The sequence below is a fragment of the Pteropus medius genome, unplaced genomic scaffold, assembly GCF_902729225.1.
Source record: "Pteropus medius unplaced genomic scaffold, Ma_sr-lr_union100, whole genome shotgun sequence".
NCBI classification, from domain to species: domain Eukaryota; kingdom Metazoa; phylum Chordata; class Mammalia; order Chiroptera; family Pteropodidae; genus Pteropus; species Pteropus medius.
This window is the reverse complement of record NW_024342471.1, coordinates 15,675,479-15,701,978: the sequence shown is the minus strand read 5'-3', so window position 1 is coordinate 15,701,978 and position 26,500 is coordinate 15,675,479. Positions and strand designations below refer to the sequence as shown.

The window sequence follows — 26,500 nt, the reverse complement described above, 5'->3', positions numbered from 1 at the left end:
GTCAGTTAATATACATGAGTCTCAGTTTCCTCATCTACAAAATGGATCTGAAAATACTTACCTCTTATGATTATTATGAGGATTGTGTGATTTATGTGGTGAGTGCTTAGCACGTGCCTGGTACGTACTATGCCCTGAATAAGGGGTTGCACTTTTATTTTCAAAAATGTTGCAAGGGTCCTTCGGACGGGACGATAACTTCTGATTAGAAGAATCTGGGAGGGCTTCTTGGGGGAGGAGGGGTTGGCGCTCGGTTTTGCAAGTTGGCTATGATTTGGACAGGTAGAAATGGTGGTGGGCATGGTCAGAGCAGAGACAAGTGGGGTCAAGTAAGGGATGGGCCTGGGGAACCGCGGGTCACCAGGTTTGGCTGGAATGGATGATGTATGTGAAGTGAGAATGAAGAGGGGTAGAGCAATCAGAGTTTCTCTTTGATTCAGGACACCATGGCCTTGAATCCTCACCCCGCCCCACCCACTCCCACCATCAGCCCCGCAAACCTGCTTACAGAGGCACACGGCCCCCCGGCCGCCAGGGCCCGCCCCGAGCTGGCAGACCAGGCCCTGGCTGGGGTCACAGACGTGGAGATGGTCGCAGGGCTCCCCGAGCCTCCGTGCACATACCCGGCAGCAGTTGCAGCCGTCCAGCACCAGGGGCACCCCCGGTGGGCATCGGGGTGGTGGCCAGGGGCAGGCACACGGTGTTGGGCACAGCTGGGCATACACCTGCAGAAACAGAGACCTCACTCAGCTGTGGTTGTTCAGGTGGGCAGCGAGACCCTCCCAGTTAGCCACCTCTCTGCGGGGCTGGGCAGTATGGGGTCCACTCCTTGGTGCCAGAGTGAACCTGCCTTGAACCCTGGTGGACCCTTGACACTCCCTAAGAGGTAGCATGGCATTATAGGGTCATCGGCACAGACTCTGGGCTAGAGTTCCAGTCCTAACTCTGGCTCTTATTAGCTGAGTAACCTTGGGCAAGTTACTTAAGCTCTCAGCCTCAATTTCCTCATCTGTAAAAAAGGGGAGCAATAGTCGTATCTAACTCAGGATCGTTTTGGGGAGTACGTGAAATGATGCATGTCAAACAGCACAGGCCTGGCCTGCAGTAGTTGTTCTATGCATTAGTTATGATGGTCATCGTTGTGAATTATACGGAGGGCTGTAGGAGCTTACAGAAAGGCAGAATGATGGATTAAAACCACAGGGCATGCTCCATTTTCTAGCAGGAAGACTGTAGTTATCGTAAGGGCTGAACAAACCAGTGTCATGGATGTTTTCCTCTTTGGAACAATCCAGAATATGTTTTTGGATGTGTATCGAATCAACCAGGAAACTTGGTAAAATACCAACCCCCAGACCTCCTCTGGGACTTACCAAATCAGAACTTCCAGAGGCAGGGCCCTGGAATCTGAATTTTTAACAGGCTGTCCAGGGACTGCTGTCGTGCAGACAGGTCTTTGGCACCTCTGCTCCAGTCCAACTGCCCCTCCCCTTACCACCCGCCCCCTGCCATGCACTAATGGGGAAACTGAGCTCCGGGGAGGGGGAAGAGACTTGCCAGAAGTCACAGGGTGTTGGATGCAGAGCTGGGCGCTTGTTTTCCCATTGAGGACCCAGGGTCCCGGGGTGCAGGGGAAGATTTGACTTATAATGGGGGAAGTTCTGAGCCAAGAGCCCACCCCTCAGAGGCAGTGTCAAGGGTCAAGGTATTAACTCAAGTGTCCTGACTGCCCCTCCGCTCTCAGGACAGAGAAATGACCAAACCAGAAACCAGATACCATGGGCTCCCTGTGTGTCTGATCGAAGGCCATAGTTCAAGGTGTTCCCAGTGGCCCTGTCTGTGGGGAACCAACTTTCAGTTTATAGTAGGACCCTTGGGGGACCGAAGGGTTTGATCTAGAGGGTGGAACCCTTGCAGTTTGAGAAGATGAAATCAATGACTTCATATCTCTTGTGTGGCCCCAAAGCAGGCAATGACTCATTTGCCCTAGTCCCCACCTTGTCCCATCCCTAGGACCACCCCTGCCCCACGGCCACAGCCCTGTGAACTGCAGTTCCCACCCTGACCACCAGGGGACCTGCCCCAAACTGTTGGTCCAGTTTGGGGTAGGGGGGTGGGCCCGGAAGGTGGGGAGAGTGGGGGGCAGGGGGATGGGCCAGGACATAGTCCGTCTGCTTGGCAGCTGGGTTCCCACTTTGAGCTCTCTCTACCGGCCCAGGTCCTGATCCCCAGCTTGTGATTCCCAGGAGAGGATACTAATAGTATCGATGATTGTGACTAACATTTACCATGAGCCCACGACGTGCTGAGCGCTCTAACGTGTTGTCTACTTTAACCCTCCGGAGTGAGGTGCTGTCATGATGCCCATTTTAAAGACGAGGAAACTGAGACCCAAAGCGATGTAGTGACATCTCCAGTAAGAGGCAGAGCCAGGATCGGAATCTGGGCTCCAGGCTCTTGATTGCCATGCCCACCTCCTGTTCTCTGGGGACTGGGATGCCAGCTTAGCCTCTGCCTAAATTTACCCATTTGTTCAAAAGGAATAATGACCCATCAGGGAGGGTGTTTGGCATGGGCAAGGAGAGACACGCCTCTCGAGTCTCCCTCTATCTCCACTCCCATCCCCACCACTCCCTCCCTCTGTTCAAGTTGCCCCATCACACACTCGGTTTCCCCAGACCCTTGCCGTGGTCACCAGGGGGCAAGGCTCTGTGGTAAGGACCCTGGACATGGAATCTTCTGGGCAAGAGTCGAAATCTAAGTTCTACCCCTGACTTGCTTTGTGATTTTGAACATTTCACTTAACTTCTCCATGGGGAGGCAGCTGTTTCCTCCTTAGTAAAATGGGGTAGAGACCACCTATCTTAGAGTTGAGACACGGATTAAGTGAGGTCATGGCCAGCTATTCGATTGTGTTTCCAGGTCTCTGCCACTGGCCTCTTTCCACAGCCCTGAGCCCAGGAAGCCACCTGCCTGGAGGACTTAGAATTCCCTGTCTGAGGACTGTGGTGGCTTCTCGTGTTGGTGATGAGCAAGTCCCTGTGTTCTGTGCAGGACGTTGCCTGGCTCCCTGTGACCCAGGAAGAATAGACAGGTGCACAGTGAATAGAGGACAGCTCCATTTTCGTTTTTAATCCTGAGCCCCGAACCCCGAGTCCCCTGCTCCAACTACCCCAGCCACCCACCTTGGCATCACATCCTGCCCATCGGCTTTGGGAGAACAAACAGCAGGGCTGGGGTGCCAGCAGGGTTCTCGGCCTTTTCTGCACACTGCTCAGGACTCATCCCCACTCCTCCCCCACACACCCGGCTTAGCCTGGGCTCCACCTCCTCTATTACCCTGATGTTCCTTTGCTGTGTGGCTTTGGGCAAGTTGCTTACCCGCTCTGAGCCTCGTTTGACTGAAAACAGAGGATGATAATTTCTAATAGGGTCGTTGGGCATGTTAGGCAAGGTAGACATTCCAAAAGCCCTTGAAAAATATTCCGTAAGAGAAGGTCAGTCTTCCATGGAGATGTCTCCCTGTCCCCTCAGCCAGGGTCAGCAGGTCACTCACTGCCTGAGGACCCAGAAGCATCAGTGACCTTGCCATGTGAACTTCCTAATCAGTTAGACATCAACATCCATTCAAATATTGGCTCATCATTAGGCAAAGCAGGTCGCGTGTCTTGAGTCTCATTTACAGAAGAGCTTTGTAGGGGGCTGCGGGGATTGGTTAGAATCACCAAAGTCCTCTTTTGAAGTTTTGTCACGTGCCAGGTCCTGTGCTAAGCCCTTTAGGTGAATTATCATAAATGATCTTCACGAAGCCCTCATGATCACTGTGCCCATTCACCTGAGGCAGCAGCTGAAGCTCAGGAAGGAGAAAGGGCTTACCTTGGTCACACAGCAGAGCTGGCCAGAGGCAGCTGTCTGGGCACCAGGGAGAGAACCTAGCTGCGCCCAACACGGGGGGCTTGCCTGTGATTTCATACCTCCCCCACCACACCAAGGAAGCCCGGGGCCCCCTTACCTTTGAGAGGAGGTAGAGGAGAGAGAAGACCAGGAGGTGAGTCTGTGGTGTGCCTCTCATGTCACTGTGTCCCCCACGGAGCTAGCTTTGAGCCTGGGAGGCAGGACCTGGAAGCCTTTATGTTCCGGCAGCTGTGAGGTCACTCCCAGGCAAACACACACACACACGCACACGCACACGCACACACACACACGCACGCGCACACGCACTGGCCTTTGCAGTCCTTTTTCCTCTCTGCATCCTCACCCTCCCACTGTGACCATTTACCTGAGGGGAGACCCTGGAGGGCCATAAGGGGTGCCCGTGTGTGTGTGTGTGTGTGTGTGTGTGTGTGTGTGTGTGTGTGTAAGCCAGAGCCAGTGTCAACGCCAAGAGCCTGTGACAGGCTGGCAGGGGCCTCTGTAGCTCCTCCCAGCCCAAAAGGGCCTTACCAAGCCACCGCTATAGCTGCTGCAGCCCTGCCCAGACCCCCGGCCCGACCCCAGGGAACCGTGGATCCAGGAAGTACTGGGCAGACACCCCTTCACCAAGCCCCGTGGCCTGGTCTCTGGGCAGCTTTGTAGGGCCTGTGGTTTCTGGCAGGAGGATTGGCAGCCACCCAGAGGTGGGTGTGACCCAGAGCAAAACTTCCCTGGCGGCCTGTTCGCTTTTGGCAGCGAGGGGCCTCCCCAAGGCCTGCTTTCCGGGCTCTGGCAAGCGGCTGCGGGGAGTGAGCCCACGCGGCCTGGACCTATTGTGTGCTGGTGCCTGCTGGGCACTACTAGATGATCTGGAAAAACCAAATCCATTTCCGGTCATTCAGCCACCTCTGAGGCCCCCTCTGCAGGGACTGGATGCACAATGCAACTTTGGGACAAAGCCCAGACTAGGGGACAAACAGGTGGAATTTCTGGGCTCACTGAGGAGGGGTCCTTGTTAAGACAGAGGATGAGGGGCAGCTTTCTGAAGGAGGTGTTTTTACAGAGAGCCAAGGAAGGGGGGGTTGTTTAGGGAGGGCAGACTGATCCCGGCGGAGGGAACAGCACGTACTAATGCCTCGATGTGGGAGAGGGCACGATAGCCCTGCCCATTCCAGGAGCCAAAGGTGCCTGGTGCGACCGGAGCCGGAGCTGACCGTGAGGAGGGGAGTGGGGAGTAAGACACCCAAATTCATACCATCGGGATTGTGGGGACATCTACAATGTCCCAGCCACTATGGGGGCGGAGGATGTAAAGACATGAGCTGTGACTGTAGACTTTGGCAAAGGTAATAGAGGTGATGATGTCCAGGGGTGTCTGGGAAGGCTTTGGCCCCCATATTCTCCACCAGTACCTCCAAACCTCAAAGTGAGGGAGCTGGACAGCAGAAGGTTCCAGAATGGGTGGCCGGTGCGGGGGAAGAGTGTCTCGGTGTAGATATCTGACGGAGGGATTTTTCAGCAGTGGGGAGACACCCTCCTGGTTGCAGTCTCAGGGGAAGGAGATGATGGGGATGGAAATTGGAAATGAAAATGCCGGTTCGATCACTATGGTTGCGGGGAGTGGCTGGGGGTGGGATGGGCTGTCCACACACTTGGAGGGATGGAGAGATACAGTGACCGACTGATTGGTAAATGCTTACATTTTAAGTCAGAAGCGAGCCTAGGGTATTTTATACCCAGAGTAGATTATTTTTAAACACCCGCCCTCTCTCATACAACAAAATTATTGTCAGCAATAAACGAGATGAAACAAATATATTTCATGCATGTACTAAAATTTGCACTCAGCGAACAAAATCATTATCCTTCACAGTTCACACTTTTTTCACTGTTTCAAATTTTAAACACAGATCAGAATTCCAAGTAGTCACATAGAATGACAGAATTGAAATACCTGTATCTTCTTCGTCTTCGCCATCGCTCTAGTCATTGTTTCTCTGGATCTACTATCGAGATGCAGAAATATGTAACACCATGGGGCTGGAGATGGGAATTGTACGTGAATCAAGGCAAAGGGTCCCTAACTGTTAGGAACTTTTTTGACAAACATGTGTTCCTGAGTTTATGTGCTCTGGGGGTTAACCGTGTCCCTAGAAATTCTCCAAGTTAACTTCCATGTAGAATATGTTTATTAAAGGGTAAGAAGTTAAAATGTGCTAATTCAAAGCTTAAATATTATATATTGACTTTATATATTAATAAAATTCAACAGTTACTGCATCAATCATTTAGAACTTAGACGCCCCCTCCAAAAAAAAATTTTTTTTCAGGACAGAAAACTTTATGACTGATATTCGTATCTGCCAGTGTGTGGTGATAACAGAAAGCAGACTGGCTTCTCCTCAATTTTATTTCGTCTTTAGATTCTCTGTGGACAGTGTGCCTCTTATTTCCTGCGCTCAGGGATGACCACTGCTATCCCCTATCCTTGGAGGGCCACTGGTTTTAATGATGATGAAAGTGATAATATATTGAGCACCTAGTGAGAGCCTGCGCTGTGCCAAGTACTTTTTATAAAAAGTGCATTTCTAACACCTCACGGTGTTTCTATTCCACACCTCAATAAGAAAGGTACAGTTCAGAGAGGTTAAGTTACTTGCCTAAGGTCACACAGCTAGAAAACAGCCAGATTTTTCAGTGCAGGTCTGTATGACTCCGAAACCCATGTTGCAGTTTTTGAGGTTGTCAGTTATTTTGCTACGGCTTCTAGAGCTCTCTGTGACATTTTTTTAAATTGAGGGGTCACGTATATACAGAGAAGTGCTTAAAGGGCACTAGCATGAAGTGTACGTCTCGACTACTCTTCACATATGTACACACCCATGTAACCACCACCCAGACCAAGATACGTTTCCAGAAACTTCCTCATGCCCCTTCTAAGGCTAAACTCTCTGCTGCCCAGGTACTCACTCTTCTGACTTCTATCCTATGGATTAGTTTTTCCTGGGAGGAACAATTTTGAACCACTTCTTTCTCTGAGACAGGAAGGAAGACGGGAGAGAAGGGAGGTGTGAGGAGGAGGAGGAGGGAGGCTGATCCGAGAACCACCAGTAACAGGAAGAGACCTCCGCTGGCAGTGATGCGGTGACGCGGGCCGTGTGCTCTAAGGCAGTGCAGGAGGCCCTGGCCCGCGCTGCCCACAGAGGTGACAGGAGATGAGTGGAAGTGTTGTCACCTGCCTAGGGGGCCCCTCTGAGTCAGAGCGTGAACTTGGCTTTGTCCTCTCTAGTCACCGAGGATGAGAGCCTGTGGATAGTGGGAAGCCTTGGGGCCCAGCCAGATCAGGAAGCACCCGTTCTGGCATCAAGGGTGTTTGGTGATGAAAGTGTGTGTGATGAATCTACACACGTGTTGAAGTACGGCAGCAGGAACTGCCACTTTGCTGGCTACTTACATGTGATTCAGGCCCCCAAACTGCCAAGGGGGATGAGACAGTGCAGGGACCCCATAAGTCTTTTGGCCACTGCTACAGCCCCCCAATTAAGACCCCAGAAGGAGCACAGCTGCTCTGTGTTACCGGAAACAAACTCAGGCTCGTGAGTCAAAAGGTCCCGGCTTCAAATCCTGTCTCGTCTATAGACATACAGCCCTGGGACTGGGGTGCAGGAATAGGGGCACCTGGGGAGTAAAATGTTAGGAGCTGTCACTCTCAGGTGCTGACCCTGCACTTGCACGAGCCCTAGAGTGAGTGCCTCCTTAAGAGCGAGGCACTCAGGGCACACAATGAGTTCATGGTAGGAACTCAATAAATATTGGTCGACTGGCTAAATGACAATTTTTTATTCCAGTGTATTCATGGGGGATACATTAGGCTATGCTGAGGTCACAGATAAACCCCTAAATCTCAGTGGCTTAAACCAACGCATGTTTCTTTTTGCTCGCAAATGGTCCAATGAAGTCACAGGTCTTCTCCATCTTGCTGTGGTACCCTCTGGCTCTTCCCAGCTCAAATGTCTGCATCACTCGGTTGCTTTTTAGAAATGAAGAATCTCAGGCCCCGCCTCAGAATCAGAATCTGCATTTTAATAAGACCCTCAAGTGATTTGTATGTACAAATCATGTTTGTGAGTCACAAGTCTATACCAGTGGTCTTCAAGGTCACCTTGGAGAAGAAGAGTAGAGAAGGCACACTGCCTCAGACCAGAAGTGATACTTATCACTTCTGTTCATATTTTATTGCCCTGAACTAGTCACATGACCCCAACTTAACTTCCAAGGAGGCTGGGGAATGTGATCTTTCTATGTGTACCCAGGAAGAGAAACCAGAATGAGGGACATATGACATCCTCTTTGCCACAAGTATCTTGGGATCTGGGATACATACTTTTGCTTCCCTGGACCTTAGTTTCTCTGTCTTGTTTGCTTGTTTTATTTGTTTGTTTGTTTTGTTTTGAAGTGGCCTACCCGTTCTATGAGACCCGAGTCAGGCCTAACCCTTTAAGTTCTAGGAAATGCATCTGAAAAGTGAAACTCATGAAACCAATCTAGATCAAAACACAGCATATAAAAGCCATGAAAAAATATCTGCCGTTGGAAGATGAAGCCAGTTGCAGCCATTTGGTTTGTCACCTCCCTACACCCATTCTTCCTCCATGATCCTTGCCATGCCAAGCTCTGTGCAAGTTTCTGGCAAGGTGGGGTGAATAAGATGCCCAGTGCTGGGGAGCTCACAGGGGTGACATTAGGTGGTAAGGACAGAGAAACCACAAACAGACCCTAATCCAAGCAGAGCTGGGAGCGAGCGGCGTCAGTGCTCCCATAGCTAGACAAACCATCGAGAGAAGGGACGCCCGTACCATGGGAAGATCAAGAGTCAATCAGATGAAAATCTCAACTCTGCCACTTATTTGCTTCGTGGTTGTGTGTAAGTTCCCTCATCCCTCTGGGCCTCAGCTTCTTTTGGAACTGGGCATCTGTGACAGAGCCTGATAGATGCCCAAGCTAATATCCTTCCTCCCCATCTTTCTTTGTAACCAAACCCTGATTTTATTCGGAGTAGCAATGCCGTCAGCTTTGCAGCGAAACCAGCTTCTAGCAATGAGATATGAACAGAAGTGTTTAATTCTGGGAAGGCTCAAAACAGGAAGGACTTCCCTTCCTTCCCACCTCCTCCACTCCCACCCACTCCTGATTCCAGTCAGTAAGGCCAACACGATGGTGGAATGTGACAGCTATTGGAATATGAGGGTACCTTGAGGATGGACCTCATGTGCAAAGGAAGGAAGAAGAGAAATAAAGAAGGAGCCTGGATTCCTGATGACACTTGGAGCTGCCATGTGCACCCTGGACTCCCCACCTAGAGATTTCATTCACACGATTAAAAAAATAGTATCGACATATATAATAATATATGAATATATGAGAATATTAATATAGTAATATAATCTAATATATAGTATTCTCTCTATTTGTATACTTTCTTGTTTAAGCCACCATTGTTTTGAGTTTTTCTGGTTAGTTATTGCTGGTGTAAAAATGTTATTGATTCTTGTTGTTGCTTATGTATCTGGCACCTTGCTGAATTCTCTTATTTGTTTGAATACTTTGTCACCTTATTTGGTAGTGATTCAACGTGGATGATCATATGATCTACGAACGATTGTCTTACCTCTTCTCTGCCAATCCTCACACCTCTTATTTTCTTCCCTTATAGCTTTAGCCTGTCTCTCTGGCATTATCCATTAAGCAATAGCTGGATAATGGGTGTCTTGGCTTGTTCCTAATCCTGACATGCATATAAAGTTTCTGCACTAGGAATAACATTTTCTGTAGGTTTTGATCTTAAAATCTTAACTAAATTAAGAAGCTTTTCTTATGTCCCTAGTTTATTGAGGATTTTTTAAAAAATCATAAATACCTAAGGGTCTTAGCAATAGCTTTTTCGATCGACATAACCATTGGAGTTTATTTCCCTTTGATCTAAGGATTTAGTGAATTACGCTGTTGGATTTCCTGATGCTGATGCATTTCTGAGATAAACTCTTTCTGATGGTGAGGTATTTATCAGTATTTTAACACATCGCTTGGTTCAATGGGCTAATATTTTGGTTAGTGTTTTTCTGTCCTATGTTCATAAATAAAAGGGGCTTATAATTTTCTTTTATTATATTGTCTTATCCAGGTTTGGCAACCAAGATGACACTTGTCTCATAAAATAAACTAACTTGGCTTCTTTTTTTGTGAGCTACTTGCATAAAATATGGATTAACTCTTTCTTAAAAATTCAGCAGACCTCATCTGTAAGAACATCCTGGTCTGATTTTGGGGCGTGGGAGGGCTTAACTACCATTTCGGTTTCTGTAATAGTGATTGATTGATTTAAATTCTCTATTTCTTCACAGGCCAATCTATTGGCACTTTATAACTTTCTAGAAATTTATCTATTTTCTTCAAGCTTTCAAATGTATTAGCATACAACTGTTCACAAGTTTTAAAATTCCTTTTAACCCTTGTTACGTCAATGTCATTCTCCTTTTTTTTACCCTGTATTTTATTTTACTTATTTGCATCATTTCTCTTTTGCCATGATCAATCTTTTCAGGAGTCTGTCTTCTGTTAATTGGATCCTAGAAGTAGCGTTTAGTTCTATTGTCCTTCCATGTTCTTCTTCTGTTCTTTAGTTCATTGATTTGTTCTCAGAAGGTTTTCTTTTATGAGAAGCTGAACCTTATTTTGGCCCTTACAATACCGAATTGGTCCACATCTTCAGAGAGGTCACTTCCATCAGGAAGTGAATGGCCATGGCTCACCCAGGTCTGGGCTCCTGCCCCGGAATGCAAAGCCCATTTCTCCAAGATTGGCTGCCTCCACTCTGCCCTGCCTGTGGTCATGTCGGGAGGAGCTGCAGCTGCCTGCTCATCTGGCCTGCGATTAGCCAGCCCCCAGATGCCCCACTATGCCCCTTCTTCCACATATTCCCCAGTCTGGGCAAGAGTTCAGAGGTCTGCTCCTGGTCCTGTGATCCCAGGTGCCATGGTGAGCTCCTCCCACCCCCAAACAGCTGTGGGGCTTGAACAGTTTAACACTGGGCTTTAGTCTGAGCTGGCAAGTTTCTGTGTGTAGGGACCAACGTGGTCCCCACCAAGGTGGGGGGATGGGATGTAGAGCTCCTGACACACGCATGTGACCGACTCTGCATATGGCTGCACATACCTCTGTGTCCTAGGGGTTCCTGGCAATGAAGTGGTCCTCATTTGCAGGATAAAGGGGTTGACACAGGGGCTGTGCCAAGGGTGCAACTGGTGAGACTTACATAAGCCTACTGGGGAGCTAGAGGAGGTCATAATGGGACATGGAAAAGGCTCTGAAATTGGCATGAGGGTTTATTTACAGACCTAGTATGCTAGGGAAAAGGCACTGAACCAGGCATACGTTAGGTGCTAGATACATATTTGTTGCATGAATGAGTGAATGAATGTATGAACAAACTAGTGAATGAATAAATCAGAGGACCCCAGTTCTAATCCCAGCTTTATTGATGTATATTCTTAGGAAAGTTCTATGGCATTGCTTGGCCTCATTTCCTCATCTGCAAAATGGAAGAGGGATGAATGCCATATTTTCTAGGGCTTCTTGGCTCTAGGAATCTATGTTTCTATGCCTGGAAGCATTTCTGGAGTCACTGCTCTGACTCAGAGGGAAGTATGGAGGGAGGGCCCCAGGAATATAGAGTTCCAGAATGTCTGAGTGGCTCCTCTAGACTCTCTGATGTCTAACTAATTTTCAAAATTCAAGAGATTCCAATGGGTTGAAGTAGTTGGTCAAAAAGGACCAGGCACCTGGGCAGAGGTGGCTTCACTCTTGGCCAGACGTCCCTTGGAGGATGCAGATAACAGGTTAGATTCCTGCCTCCCCAGCCAAGAGCCCCTCCATCAGTCAGGACACCCAGTCTCTAGGGACTTAGCTTTCATTGTCTGAGTTCCTACAAATGCCATTATCTGGATAATCCATCCATCCACTTGTTTATCAATCCATCTGTCCATCCATCGATCCATGTGTTTGTTCATTCACTCATCTATTGATCCACCTATTCATCCATTTGACCATCCATCCAGCCATCCACCCACCCACCCATCCATCCATCCATCCATGAAGTCATTCAGCAAACAGTGAATGTAGTGGGCCATGCCCTACCATTAAATAAAGAATAAAAAATAAAGTCTCTGCCCGGAGTGAGCTCATGGATGAAAGGGAAAGATAGAGACAAGCAAAGAGACGGTTATAGCACAATAAGGGACAGGTACCAGGCACTGAGGGCAGTGAGAGAAGAGGACCTGACCTAGCCTGGGAGGTGGGAGAAGTGGCTTTGGAAGTCTTATTGGAGGAGGTGACATCTGAGTTGAGCAAGAATAGGAGTCATCCAGGTCAAAAGGCAATTAAAATAGAGGGACAGAGAGAAGGAGCTGGCTGGGAGCTGTGAGTAGCTGAGTCTGGATGAAGCCTGGAGAGTCAGATGGGAGGTGGGGTGAGATGAGACTGGCCTGTGTTGGCTGGGGAGGACATTTGTGGCTGGGGGCGGGAGTAGGGACCAAGGGTCCAGGGACTACCTGGAGATGTAGAAGAGCTCTGGGTGAGGCATCAGAATGCCAGTCCCTTCTTCCCCTGCACCCTGTGTGACCTTAGGCAAATCATATCACCTACTTGGGCCTTAGTTCCCCCACTGTGACTTGACACAGTTGACCTCCAGGGCCTTTTGGGATACTTCCAGCACTGAGGGAGCCCCTGAGTCACATGTGGTCTGCAAAACCAATACCCACGTGAACATCTGGCCTGGCCTGAGGAGGAAGCTAATTGTTCCCAGCCCTTATGTGCGTTGGGGGAACGTGGGTTAGGTCGACCCTGCTTAGGGGCCGCCCACATGGGGCTCCCAGTCATGGGGTGGCAGGCAGTGCTGAGGAGGGAGTGAGTCACTGGCCAGTCATCAGCTTGGGCCCAGGGTCCCAGGCGGGGGAAGGGAACCCCATTCCTGGCTCCTCGCTGTTCCACATCCCCCTTCTCAAAACAGCAGACTCTTGTTCAGAAAAAATCTCGTACAAAATTCTAATCTTTAAAAAGACCCAAGGAAAATTTGTTTAAGATGAGGCAGCGGGGCGGGAAGGAATCTCTCCAAGTCCAAGAATCCAAATGCCCTCACCCCTCCGAAGGAGAAATGGAGACCCAGAGGGGGAAGGGACCGACCTGAGGTCACCTAGCACGTTGACTCCTCTCCTCTCCTGGGCTCTGATGCTGCCTCCTCTGAGCTGGAGGATGGAGGGCAAAGCAAGTGCCGCCTCCATCTCCCCTGTCTCTCTGAAGGGCCTCTCTTCCCTTTGAGGAAGCTGTGTGTCTAGTGACAACTCAGACACATCGCAGCTTCTCAGGGGCACCCTGCTTAGGGGCCGTAGGAGACAGGAGCTGAAGCTGTGCTCTGTGCCAGGCAAGACCCAGCAGATTTTGTGCCGGGCAAGACCCAGCAGATTTTGCCGCCATCTCTTGGCCCGCATCTCCCCCGCTCTGCAATGGAAAAGCTGGCAAGAGACTAGACATAACTAATGTTCATCAAGGGCTTAGTATTTAATCCTCACACCAACCCTCTGAGGGATGGATCATTATCCTCATTTCACAGATGAGGAAATTGAGGCACCAAGAAATTAAATCGCCTGGCCAAGGTCACATAACCAGTAGGAGGCAAAGCTGGGATTTGAGCCCAGGCTGCTGGCTCCCGAGTCTCTGCTCTTACTGTGCTATATCGCCACTTAAAAGACGGCCTGGAAACACCTTCCAGTTCCTATTGTCTGGGATTCAGACAGTAAGAGAGAAGTGGTTCGGAGGGAAGAGAGAGAGGCTCGGTCATATCCTGGCTCTGTCATTTGCCGTATGACCTTGGTTGAGTCACTTCACCTCCCTGAGCCTCAGTTTCCAAGCAGGGTGATTATGAGAATTAAAGAGCCGGGGCTTAATTACATTCACGAGATGGTAAACTCACCACGATTAATATTCCTCCAGTCTCCCTCCACGGCCCGTGCTGACACTCTCTTTGGGTGGGGAGGGGGTGATGGCCACAGCTGAGACTTTTCATTCTGTCTCCAAGCTGCTTGGCTCTGTCTCCAGGAGAAGTTGTTTCCTTAATTCCTAACCCCTCAGACAGGACCAACAGAGTAGGTTCCAGCCACACCCTCCCTCTGGGCTCAGAGCCCAAGACCTGCCCCCTTAGAGGCCATTTCGCCTCAGACACCCGGTTTTGGCACGTGGGCTGCCCAGGCTGGAGTGAGGGGCATCTAGACCAGCTTTCAGGAGCCTAAGTCAGGGCAAGTGGGACAGGGAGGCCCCAGTGACCCATTCCATCAGCCCCTCCAGCCCCAGAGAAAACATTTTATTACCGGAAGCCCAGCCAGGCCGAGGGGGTGGAAGTGGCCATGTCAGGGGAAACCGCACGGGGTCAGCCAAACCTCTGCCCTCGACGCCAGCACCCATGGACTCACCACGAAAGGCTGGCTCACTGGGGTGTTTACGGAAACGAAAGGCTGGCCCTAGCACCAGCCCAGCTGCTTGGCTGGGATCCCCTGAGGCACCCCCAGGCCTCAAAGTGCCAGCTTGGCAGGGGACATCAAACGCTGCAGCTCAGGCCTTGTTTTCCTCCATGGCCCACCTGGAGAGTAGAAAGCTGAGGAATACGGGGGTCAGAGGGCAGTAGAGATAGGCAAGGTCTTTAGGTTGCCCTGAGCCTCCCTGAGCTGGCGAACCAGGCCCTTTCTGGACACCCCATAAAGTGGCATCAGTGTGGGAGGAGCATGGAGCCAGTAGAGTCTGGAGCCAGGTAGCCTGGGTTCAAATCGTGGCTATAAAACTGAAGGAAGTCTGCTTAGCTTTTCTGTTCCTCAGTTTTCCCACATGAAAAATGGGGATCTTGATATAATTACGTGATTTCATATTTATAAAGTGCTTAGAACAGTTGCTGTCACATACTAAGTGCCATAGTGTTTGTTATAGAAATGTTTTCAACAAGTATTTGTTGAGCATTCAGGCCATGAGGAGCTGAGGTTATGGAGATAAATCAGATTTAGATCCTGCCCCAGGGAGCTTCAAGGTCAAGGTTCTAGCCATGCGGTGGTGGTGTGGGAGTGATCTACCTAATTATAGTCACGACGACAACTGATTGGGGAAAGTCTGCCTCTCCAGTCTGTCTGAGGCCACAGGAGTCCCTTTACTGCTCTATCCCAGAGTCGGATTCCAAGTGGGTGTTTAAACCTGGCTGTTGAATGAGCAGATGAACACCTGAGGCTCTCTGAGCCCTGTGTGTGTTGGAGGCTCTGAGCCCAGAGCTCCGTGTGTGTGGCCTCCTTGCATTCCCTTAGCACCCCAGTGGAGTAGGTCTTTTCACTCTTTCTGTGTCCAGAGAAGCAAACTGAGGCTCGGAGAGGCCAGCCCAAGGTCCCATAGCTGGTAAGTGGCAGGGCTGGGATTGAATCCACACCTAAGTTCAAAGCCTGCATTTTTAACATTCTAAGCCAATTGCACAGCCACTCTCTGTCCTGGGGGTTTAGAGTTGTGCCTAGCCCAGCCTGAGAATATCCAGAAAGATCTTGGGGGAGGAAGGATGTTTGAGGCAGAGGGACCCGCCTATGGAAGTCAAAGAGGTAAGGCCAGCCCGCTGCACCGGTCTCTGTGACACGACCTGTTTGTGGAACAGCGAAGACTGGGGTGTGCAGGGCTGAGGTGTATGAATGGTGAGAGCAACAGGCTGCAAGGCTGGGGGATGTCTGCAAATAGCCTTGAGTGCCAAGAAAAGGTTTAGACAGCCCTGGGGGGTGAGAGCCCCTGGACAGAGCCAGGTGTACGACAGCACTGGTGGCCAGGATGAAAGACACATTACAAAGGAAGGAGGTAGGAGGCAGGGAAAAAACTAATGTGTACAAATAACCTACCTCAGTGTCATGGCCGGTGAGAAGCTATCTCCTCTAAAGCAAAACTTACCTGCCCCACATTTTACTTCATTCCAAGCAATGTGCGTATGACTTAGGGGTGCTGTTCTGTATGCGGAGCAGCCAGACTCAGAATCCTTGGGGCCCAGGTGTGTGCTTTCTTCCTCACCCCAGTCCCAGCCCCAGCCTTGCAATGACCTCCTTTTGGGTCACTCCATTTTGGCCACAGCAGCTGCCAGCAGTAGGAAGAGGTACAGAAGGCAGCAGTGATCTGTGCCTATAAGGCCCTCAGCAGCCAAGCCTTCACCCCCCTTCCCCGCCCACTTGGGATTCAGACAAATGGGAGTCTAGATCTTAGACCTGCCGTACACTTGGGCTGTGACCCTGGCCTTGAGGTCTCCTTCATTTATAACATAGAGACAATAATAAATAAGAGGGCTTGATAGAGATCTTGAATATAAGGCATGTGTCACAGCACTGGTTCAGTGAATGCTTGACAAAAATGAGCTCAATGTCATTATTGTCACAGCCTGAAGGCAGAAGCCACTGTCCAGCCTGGGAAGAGCTCAGAAACTGCTTACTGCAGCCTGAAAATGCCCAGAAGGCATCTCTCCAGGTGCCTGGGACCTGACACAGCTCAGGGAAGCCAGTCTGCCCCAGTGGGCACTGGGGCTCCTGCCTTGAGCCATCTGTGTACACCCTTAGGGCAGAGCCCAGAGAGGGGCGGAAGGCACCCCATTCCGATCTCCATGGCGGGGGTCGTGGGGTTGGACCACCTTGGTCTACCCCCAGCTCCTGCCCTCCCTGGCAGTGCATCCTTGGACAAGTTACTTAATGATTCAGCGCCTTGGTTTCCTCAGTTGCAAAATGGGCGTGAGCATCGCTCCTACCTCACAGGGTCGTGGTAAAGATCAGTTGAGAGCTGGTGTGGGGCTGCTTAGCACAGTGCCTGGCACGGGGTAGGCAGCCGGTAGATGTTAGTGGTCATGGTTGTCATGTCTCATTTCGTAGAGAGCGAGTGCTTAAGGACAAGGAAGGTAATGAAATTCGGGGTCATTTAATACTTACAAGGGGACAAATGATGAAAAGGGTGCAGTACACACAGGTGGAGGAAGCGATAGAGGCTGTTGAGAGAGACTCTGAGACGGGGCCCAGCCTACTTCTGAAAAGCAGTCAGTACCAATGGTGACAGTAACAGCATTTCACAAAGAGCGAGCACTAAGTGTGTGCTACGTGCTGTGCTGATGGGTTTGCACAGAATATTTCCTTTCCTCCCCAGAACAGCCCTGGGATGCAAGGCTGGGACTAGGGTGCAGCAGGGAGGTGATAGGATGCTTAACTGAAGGGGGCGCTCACCCTCAGGCTCCTACAAGTGCAGGGTTGGCACCCGAGAGCCAGTGCCTCCTTAAACGTAGTGCCCTCGGCACCTGGCTTGCCTCCCCCTGGTCCCAGATCTGCGGTGAGGTTGGGATAATAATTATCCCCATTTGATAGATGTGAAAGCCAAGACTTCACCAGGTTGGGCGCCTGTCCAATGTCACACAGGCCCCAGGTTTCTCTGATTTTGAAGCCCAGAGCTGTTGTGACCCTAAGGAGCTGCCTCCCAGCCTGAGGATCGAAGGCCCCAGTCCACTTCCCCAGAAGGCCCAGTGGCCGGGAACCACCCTCCACTCTGGTTGGCCCGGCGGCTGGGAGAGTCGGCCTGCAGGGTGGAGGCTGGAGATTTCTGTCCACATTCCTGGGGGTTAAGTCTAGGGACCCAGGCTCCTGGCATCAGCCATCACGTTCCCCAGAAGGAATCTCTATTCATAACAAACCCCAAAGGTCGTCCGTCTGGGAAGGAGCGTTCTGTTTCCACCCCAGGGCAGGACAGAGGGCCCCAGCCTTTATGGAGACCATCTGGGTGCCCAGATGGGGTGGCCAGTCTGTGAACCCCTCTTCCTCCAATGGGTCTCCTCTGTGGATGGTGTCCAGATGGAGCAGGTAGGAAGAGAAGATAAATGGGCATCTCAGTGGAAGGAGCCCCCAGAGAGTTCTAGTGCAGCAAATTTGGGTCCTCAAGACTCAACCTACCAATGCTCAGGTTCTCCTTCCACCACCTCCTAGCTCTGTGGCGTTGGGCAAGTTACTTTACCTCTCTGTGCCTCAGTTTCCTCTTCTATAAGGTGAGGATACTAATAATACCTACCACGTAGGGCTGCCATGAGGATTAGATGAGATCCATTCATTCAACAGCTGTTTGTTGAAGGCCCACCAACTTCCAGGCCGTGAATAATAAGGCAATGAGTAAAAAGGACAAAACTCTCTACCATCCAAGTCATAAAAGAGGAATATTGTGACAAATATTCTTTACTTGAAAAAATGCTATAACCTAAAAAAAAAAAAAAAAATAAAGCAAATATAAATCTAGGGCAAATGGCAAATGGTTGTTCATTATATATTTCTATGCTTCTCTGTATGTTTGAAATTTTTTATAAATAAAAGGAAAGAAAGAAAAGAAAGGAGTGAGACAGAAAGAAGACAGGGAGAAAGGAAGGAAGAAAGGGAGGGAGGAAGGAATGGAATGAGACGGGATGGGATGGAAGAAAAAGGGAAATCCCCGCCCTTTTGAAACTTACTGTCAGGTGAGGGACATAGACAGTAAACAAGTAAGTAAAACTGGCGGTATTTCAGCCGATGCTAAGTACTTTGGAGAGAAACATAGGCGAGGACTTGAGAATACCCAGGGTGGCCGAGGGAGTTTTATTTTAAATCGAGTGGCCAGGGAAGGCAACCAGGGAAGGTGACGTTTGAGAGCAGGGCTCAGTTCTCCCGGTGTCTGGGCCTGGGTCCTCCCAGTGTCCGTGCCTGACGGTCCGTCCAGTGGAAGAGTCACGGCAAAAGCCACGGGATTATGAAATCTTAGAATTATGCATAGCAGGCACATATTTCAGTTCAAAATTCAGACGGGCAGGGAAGGTACTCCATTTTGAATTCATTTTTATTACAATACCCCACTTTTATATGTGGGCAGAAAATTAATCTTAATCATTTCGTTTTATCCCCCACGCGATCACACACACACACACACACACACACACTACATGCACACACGCACACACACGCACACACACTTTCTCTGTGGTTGTGTCTAAGTGTGAGGTTGTCTCAGGCCCTCTTGGCTCAGACATATCACATGATCCCTTCATCTGTCAGTCTCCCCACTGTCTCTAATTTTGGATTCTTCAAAGCTCTCAGGGTCACGGTGACCCACAGAATTAAAACCGTGTTCACACGTAGCTCTTTCTCTGGTTCCCTTCCCAGCCTTCTTGTTTGGGAAGACGGAGAGAGGGGAGGGGAGAGATGCGCGTGCACAGGGTTGGCTAGTTTAGGGCGCAGTGTCAACCACCCACATACCTTGTTTCTCTGCCGCTCCTGCCGTGTGACCGCTCGGGTCAGTTGTAGCCCCACTCCGTGTCTCCTCCTCCAGGACCTGGGCCGACGGAGCAGCCACCACCCTGCGTGTTGTGTGGCAGAGGGACAGAGAAAGCATGGAATCACATCTTTCTCTGATTTGTTAGGAATTAATACGCCCCAAGTTTCTTCTAGAATGGTCTTTTAGGGCGGTGGATGAAAGGAAGATGTTGAAACCTAAAAACTTGTTCTCTGCTTTTACTGACATTTTCCTTCCCTGAGTCAGTACGTGCTCCACGGTCTGCCTGTCTGGATAGAGAACCAAGAACACAAAGGGACACATGCATGCGGTCTCAGACTCCTAGCTTTTGAGTATCATGCGGCTTTAAGTTGGAACCGAGAATATGGCATCGGAGACTCTTGCCGTCACGGCTTTTCAAAACTGAAAGTCCTTTGAATCCACTGTCGCTTCCCACGCGGGAGCTGCCTCGATTACCTTCTTCACAGGTGGCTGTCCGCCTGGGGAGCGCATCATGGCCCACTCTGTTATGGATCGTTATCATTCAAAAGTTCTGCTTTATTTTATAAAATAACCCAACTTTCTCCCTCTCGGGACCTTCCACTCCAGGTGTTTTCCTGGGAGAGCAGGGGCGCAGCCTGGTGATGACCAGGACAAGCCTGGAGAAAGGCCGAACCTGCAGTCAGCTTTGGGTAATGACTCCAGGGGCCTCCGAACAACCCAGGAGGGCAAATGTGTGACTCCTCTGAGTCCTGACGCTCCGCCGTGCTGGTCCGCGGATGGCCATCACGGAGGCTTATGGACAGTGGAAAGAGTAAAGGCTTGGACGCAGGCCTAGGTTCAAACGCTGACATCTTGACCCTGCCTGGAGGCGAGTCTTATCATCTCTCTGAGCCACGGTTTCCCCTTCTGTTCAACAGGAGCAATAATAATCACAACAATACCTGCCTGCAGGACTGCTGTGCGAGGCCAAAGGGATAATGTATCTAAACACCTGACCCAGTGCCTGGCACATAGTAGGTGCTCAGCTAGACCTGGATTCAACAGTCTGTCTCTTATTATTCGTATGTCTTTGGGCTTCACCTCCTTGAACCTCAGATTTCCCCTCTCTCGGGTGGGGTTAATATTACTCACACTCCACAGGGTCTGGACAGGAATTTTTAAGCTCATGTTTACTGATAATGTGCTTTGCCTGAACTGGACATTTAATCCTCTACCTATTAGGTAGATTATTTATAAGCACCCCGATGTTAGTAATGGAGAAACTGTGGCACAGAGAGGTTAAGTGAACTGCCCAAGTTCACAGGGCTGGTGAGGTGATGAAGCCAAGATTTGAATCTGGGCATTGTGCCCCACATAGCCACTATGTCAAGGGCCTGGTACATAGTAGGAGCTCATCTTGTGTTTGAACAGCTGTACCTCCCCCTCTCCTCCAAACAGGCACAGAGTAGGCTTGCCTCTTAGCCATTTTCAGCATTCACTACTGAGCGTCAGGAGGTTTTAGGCTGCAAGGAACGGAATACCCCGATACTCCTGATTTCAACAGTAAGGACCTTTGTAGTCAAATCTGGCGGTTGGTGGGGGGGCGTCCAAGATTGTTTAATTCAGGGGTTGCACGGAGAGGAGCCCTCCTGCCAAGGCTTCTTGTACTGAGATGTGAGAAAGAACCAAATACTCATGGTGTAAAGTCACTGGGACCATGGAGTTATTTGTTATAGTAGCTAGCGTGACTTAACCCAGCCAGTACACATGTCCATCCCCCAAAACCAGCCAAGGGGACTAGAGAACTTGGAATGGCTTAGGCCCTAGGGCTGGGAGAGAGATTTCTTCTTGAGCACATTGTCCACCCTTATACCAGGACACAGGCAGGCTCTAGAGAGAAGGATGAAGTGGGAAGGGGAGCGAGCAATGGATTCTGGACCTGAGCTGGATCTAAGGCCACAAGAGGATGGGGCTTAGGACGACAGCTGCCTTCCCCACATGCTGGGGCTAAGAGGAACTCCTATAGGGAAGGGAAGGGCTTGTATAAATAGCCAAATTTGACCAATCAGACCTGCTGTCAGTGGGGTCACCAGCCCCTTTGGGCACTGCAGGGCCTCTGTTGGCTCAGCTCTCTGGACCACACCCCATGTTTTATCCCATGAATGGCAGAGTATCGGGCGACTCTTGAATCACAGCATAGGGTGGCTCCACTTGAGGAATTTGGGGTTCCGTGTGTCTGGGACCCTTAGCACATGGAATCTCAGGAGCCTAGGGCGTTGGCGTCTGCTGGACTGTGCGAGTTTGTTCAGGCTGCTTCTCTCTCCTCTCCTTGGGATGGGAATCTGCATGATTGAGAAGAGGCCAGACTGTAGCATCTCCATTCCACAACTTCCTAGCCTGGTCAGCTGGACAGGTGAGCTCACCTCCCTGAACCTGGTGTTTTCACCTGCAAAATGGGAGAGGAAAATTAATGCCTTCAACACGGGTGCAGGCAAAATGAAATAGTGCTCTTTAAGTGCTGGCCGCCTCACTGTCGCCGGTGGAGGGGGACATTTAGATTTTGTCTCCACCTCCTCCCCGTCCCACATCTCTGGGTTTGGCAGGGGCCTGTGCACTCCTGCGAGAGCTTCCTCTTCCTCGGAGCAGATGTACTGGACAGACGCCCCCCTTGGCAGGGTGGGTCCGAGCCCTGACTCCTCCTCCTGCTGGGATGCCACCATCCACCCACGCAGATGGGCGCAAGCAGTTCCCTGTCTCTACCTCAGAATTGTCACAGAATTCAGTTGAAGCCACAGGTCATTGTGCTTTAGTAGACAGATTCCACAGGCACCCGGCCCCGGGTTCAAATCCAGCTCTGGCCTCCTCTCATTTCATGACCTTGAAAATGCCACTGAATTAAGATCTAGGGGCTTTCAAATGGACTAACACAAGTTCCTAGCTCATAGGAGGGATGTAACCAGGCATGTGACCTGCTTAGCTCTAAGCCTGCGACGTAGAAAGGGCTCGGTTAATAGGAGCAATTATTATGATCACCAATAATTTCAAGGTTTTGGAAAGTATAGAGAGGGCTCTAAGTTGAAAGGTTCTTAGGTCACCTCATGAGATACCGAACAGGAAATTTGCACTTGACCTTGAGGCCATTCGGGTCCCCTGATTCTCCCTGACTCTAATTGCTCTACCAGAGCTCACTTCTCATACCCTCTCCCTTGGATTGAAAGCATGTGGGAGGCAGTGTGGTGCACAGCTGGGCGTCTGGACCTTCAGATTCTAGTCCAGCTTCCACTTCCTTCTGCCTGTGTGGCCCTGGGCAAGTGCATCACCCTTTCTGAGCCTCCTTTAACAATTGGGTGAAACATTGGGACTGCATCTGTCTATGACATTCACTGACTCCTTCTTCACCACAGCCGGTGGCCAAGGAGAAAGGGTGTGACTCCCTAGGGGGCTCAGGGTCAGGGTCAGTGCTCTGTGTGGAATCTGGTCTCTGCTGCCCAGAACTGCCTCTCCTGATGCCTGGAATTTCACCATTAGTGACTCATGCCTTTGGGAAATCATCGCCCTCACCCCACTGAGTAATAACAATAACAATCCCTCGTGGCTTCTCTTCACCGAGGGCGTTCATATCCGTGGCATGACTTGGTCTCAGCATACTGCACCGAAGCAGGCAGTGGAAGGGTGAGAAGTTCAGATGAGATGCAGAGAGGGCCATGCCCAAAGTTGCAGTCAGTTCGCAGTCAAGTCCAGAGACCTGGTCTCCTGGCTTCTTGGTCAGGACCTCCTCCCTCATCTTTGCCTAGAAATGCTGCTCTGGATATTTGCACGTCCGTGTTCATAGCAGCATATTCACAGCAGCCAAAAGATGGGAGCAACCCCAGTGCCCATGGATGAGCGAAATGTGGCACATACACACAATGGAATATTATTCTGCCTTAAAAAGGAAGGCAATTCTGACATGCAACAACGTGGATAAACCTTGAGGACGTTATGCTAAGTGAAATAAGCCAGGCACAAAAAGACAAGTACTGTACGATTCCACTTATAAGAGGTGCCTAGGAGTCAGGTTCATAGTGACAGAAAGTAGAGTGGTGGTTGCCAGGCGCTGGGGGGCGGGGAGAGTTGTTTAATGGGGGTGGGGCTTCGGTTTAGCAAGATGAAAGTGTTTTGTGGATGGATGGCAATGACAGTAGACGACAGTGTGAATGCACTTAACGCCACTGAGCTGTACCCTTTAAAATGTTAAGATGGCAAATTTTATATTATGTGCGTTTTACCAAAGTTTAAACAGTGCAAAATTCTTCTAGAGTGCTGCTTCTAAAAGCAAGATGGTAAGTCCTCACATTTTTAAGGACACATAACTTAGTTTATCATGATCTGCATTAATCAGGATACAGGATAGGTCATACTGCTGGAACAAACAACCCCCAAGTCTGACTCGGGAGTCGAACCCTTAACCACTGCATCATACTGCCTCTCACACCAACCCTGTCCCCTCTGGAACATTTTTCCTTGCTGTCCTAAACCTCTCCTTGCTCTGTTTACACCCCAGTCCCAGGAAGAGGCAATGGATTCAGTTAGATTCACCTTTACGTGGCTGTGTGGCTGTGGGCAAGCTGGTTAATCTCTCTGAGCCTCAGTTTACTTATCTGGGAAATGGGGCTAAAAACAGAATATGTCTTGAGGGGAGAATTCAAGGAGCATGAAACTCATTAGCGTGGCCTACAGCATTCTGTCAGACTGTGGGTATATTGAAGCCTGTGCGGAGTTTGGCACACAGGCAGGACTGGGGTAGGCTTCAGTCTCCTGCCAGCCAGGCCCTCGGCTCCAGCAGTCCCAGGAGGAATACCTCCTTTCAGCCAGGCTTGCATCAGGGCTGGGGAATGGGTGGGAAGGGAGCCAGAGGCTGCAGAGACAGTTGTCTCGAGCCTGAAATACTTTTCTCCCCAATAATCTGTTTTTAATCTCTCTTTCTTTTTTTTTTTTCTTTTTCAAACCCATCTTGCCAAGGAACAAGCATGTAAGTGTGCGTCAGCTCCCAGCCCAGCCAACATCCCTCCCTTTGGGAACGTCTGCTTTAAATACTCGGGTATGGGACCCTTCGATATACCATGTGTGTGCCGACCTTCACACTTTTCCAAGTGCTTTGTCTCCTCCCAACCATGCCATGCCCAAGCTCCTGGGTCTGTTCTGACTGCCCATCCTCTGTCAAGGCTCGACCACGGGTCCTCTCCTGAAGCAGCCCCTCTGATCGCTCCCACCTCCCCTGTGGGCACAGACCCCACCACCTCCCAAAGTCTGGGGGCATGTCTCAAACTCTTGTTTCCTTTAGTTACTTAATGCTTTAGAGGGCAGGGACAGTGTCCCCCACTTCTTTGCAAAGTCTGAGGCTTTCATAAATTGGAGAATGCTTTCATCACCACCATCTCAATAAGAAGAGATGATTATTGTTATATCCCCATTTTACAGATGAGAAAATAGAAGTCCCGAGAATGGAAGAGAGTGGTCGCACAGCTGGAGAATTGGGGTCTCTGCCCCCCAAGGCTGAGCGTACAGTAGATGCACGCTTAAATGGGCATCAGCAGGGGACTGGGCAAGCGTGGCAGAGACTGGCAACCCGGTTCCTCTTCGTCCTGGACACACAGTAAGTCTACGTTTCCCAGCCTTCCTTGCAAGGGAAGCGAGGCCTGTTTGGTACACTGAGTGTAACGAGATAGGAAGTAGAAGGCAGGTTACCAAGGCCTAGGAGGAGGAAGTGGGGGGTTATCATTTAACAGGTACAGAGTGTCTGTTTGGGATGATAAAAAACAGTTCTGGAGATGGATTGTGGTGCTGGTTGCACAATTATAAACATGCTTCATGCCACTGAGCTGGACAGTTAAAAATGATAAATGTTATGTGTATTCTAGCACAATCAAAAAACTACGAGCCACAAATGCAAATCATGTATAATTTAAAATTGTCTAGCAGACACATTTTAAAAAATAGAAGGAAACAGGTGAAATTAACTTTAAAAATTATTTAACCCAACTTATCAAAAATATTATCATTTCATCACATCATCAGTATAAAACATAATAAGGAGTTATTTTACTTTTTTTTCTGCCTACAGCTCCCAATCTTCCTAGGTGGTCTCCCATCCAAGTACTAACCAGGCCAGACCCTGCTTAGCTTCCGAGATCAGAGGGGATCAGGTGCGTTCAGGGCGGAATGGCCGTAGACATATTTAATTTTTTTTATATGAACAAAATCCCGTGAAAATTTTATACTACAGCACATCTCAATTTAGACTAAGTGCTCAGTAGCCACACAGAGCTCGTGGCTCCCATATTAAATAGAGCAGGTCTAGTACAAGTCTTTTGATTAATGTATTAGGCATTTCTACTGGATGCCTCTGTATTTTTAATTTTGATATTACCAGATTGCCTTCTGTAGGTGTTAAACGAAGTTCTAATCCCACCAGGAATGTATGGGGATGTGTTTCTCTATACTTTCAACTGTGTAACTGCCAATTTCATAGATTAAAAAAATGCTTGCCTGCTCATTGTGGATGTAACAGTAATGTTAAATAGCTTTCTCTTATTAGGACTGAGCTCTTTTTATATGTTAAAAGCCATTGCATTGGCTTTTCTGTGAACCATTGGCTCACCTCGTTTGAAAGTTGTCTTTTATATTTCTCCACATACCTCTCCATGCTCCCCAGGCCCCATCAGAACCTGGGATTAAGTGGGTGCTCAAGGTTAAAGATTTCAGAAGCAACTCTGTTGGGCAGAGTTCTGGGAAGCAGGGCTTACCTTTGAGGGCATATCACCCTCTGCTGGCAAAGCTGAGTTTCTCTGCCTTAACTTGGACCAGGAGAGGAGGCAGAGCAGCTGGGGACCAAGGGAGGTGCTGTCTCTGGAGTCTAGATTTGATCTCATTTCTACCATTTACTGCTGTGTGACCTTGGGTAGGCGACTCCACCTCTCTGGGCTCTCCAACCCCTCATCTGTACAAAAGAAATATTAGCTATTTCTCCCATTCACAGGGTGGCTGGAGGAATAATCGGGTGTTGGGACATAAAGATGCTTAGCAGGGGACAGGGCACAAAACGAGTGCTAAATAAATAGGAGCTGAGATTTTCTTTGTCTTTTTTGGGGGGGTCGGGGGGGACTCAGAGGGATGAGAGCAGCATGCCCTGGGGCCTAGTAAAGGAGGCAGCGGTGCAGCTGGATTTTCACGAGTCCACCACTGTCCGGCCAGC

The 26,500-nt window shown here is 49.7% G+C and overlaps 2 protein-coding genes, 1 long non-coding RNA gene and 1 pseudogene across 13 annotated transcripts in view; 1 reads left to right on the top strand and 3 right to left on the bottom strand.

Annotated features, from left to right (window-relative positions):
* CCN5 (cellular communication network factor 5) overlaps positions 1-4,298 on the bottom strand; it is a 30,020-nt gene extending 25,722 nt beyond the window's left edge. For 2 of the 4 annotated variants that reach the window (XM_039864410.1, XM_039864413.1), the window contains exons 1-2: positions 4,013-4,256; positions 509-725 (exon numbers count right to left, since the gene is read on the bottom strand). In XM_039864410.1, coding sequence (XP_039720344.1) covers positions 509-725; positions 4,013-4,072 — 277 coding nt within the window. In that variant the 5' untranslated portion in view covers positions 4,073-4,256. Of the gene's footprint in view, positions 1-508; positions 726-4,012; positions 4,257-4,279 lie in introns of those variants that run through there. The other 2 variants (XM_039864411.1, XM_039864412.1) reach the window with 2 other exon arrangements.
* LOC120603706 (uncharacterized) overlaps positions 1-26,500 on the top strand; it is a 61,074-nt gene that overhangs the window by 16,201 nt on the left and 18,373 nt on the right. For 3 of the 8 annotated variants that reach the window (XR_005653093.1, XR_005653096.1, XR_005653095.1), the window contains exons 1-2: positions 24,382-24,482; positions 24,727-24,901. Coding sequence is in view for 1 of the 8 variants with exons in the window: in XM_039864414.1 (XP_039720348.1) it covers positions 21,601-21,679; positions 24,727-24,901 (254 nt within the window). In the remaining 7 variants the exon portion in view is untranslated. Of the gene's footprint in view, positions 1-21,342; positions 21,680-24,261; positions 24,347-24,381; positions 24,483-24,726; positions 24,902-26,500 lie in introns of those variants that run through there. The other 5 variants (XR_005653094.1, XR_005653099.1, XM_039864414.1 and 2 more) reach the window with 4 other exon arrangements.
* Positions 8,135-13,332, bottom strand: LOC120603707 (uncharacterized). The gene is made up of 3 exons (XR_005653101.1): positions 13,150-13,332; positions 12,613-12,709; positions 8,135-11,786 (listed from the first exon to the last, which is right to left on the bottom strand). It is a non-coding gene; the product is annotated as an uncharacterized LOC120603707 (long non-coding RNA).
* On the bottom strand, positions 25,361-25,479 carry LOC120604281 (uncharacterized; annotated as a pseudogene).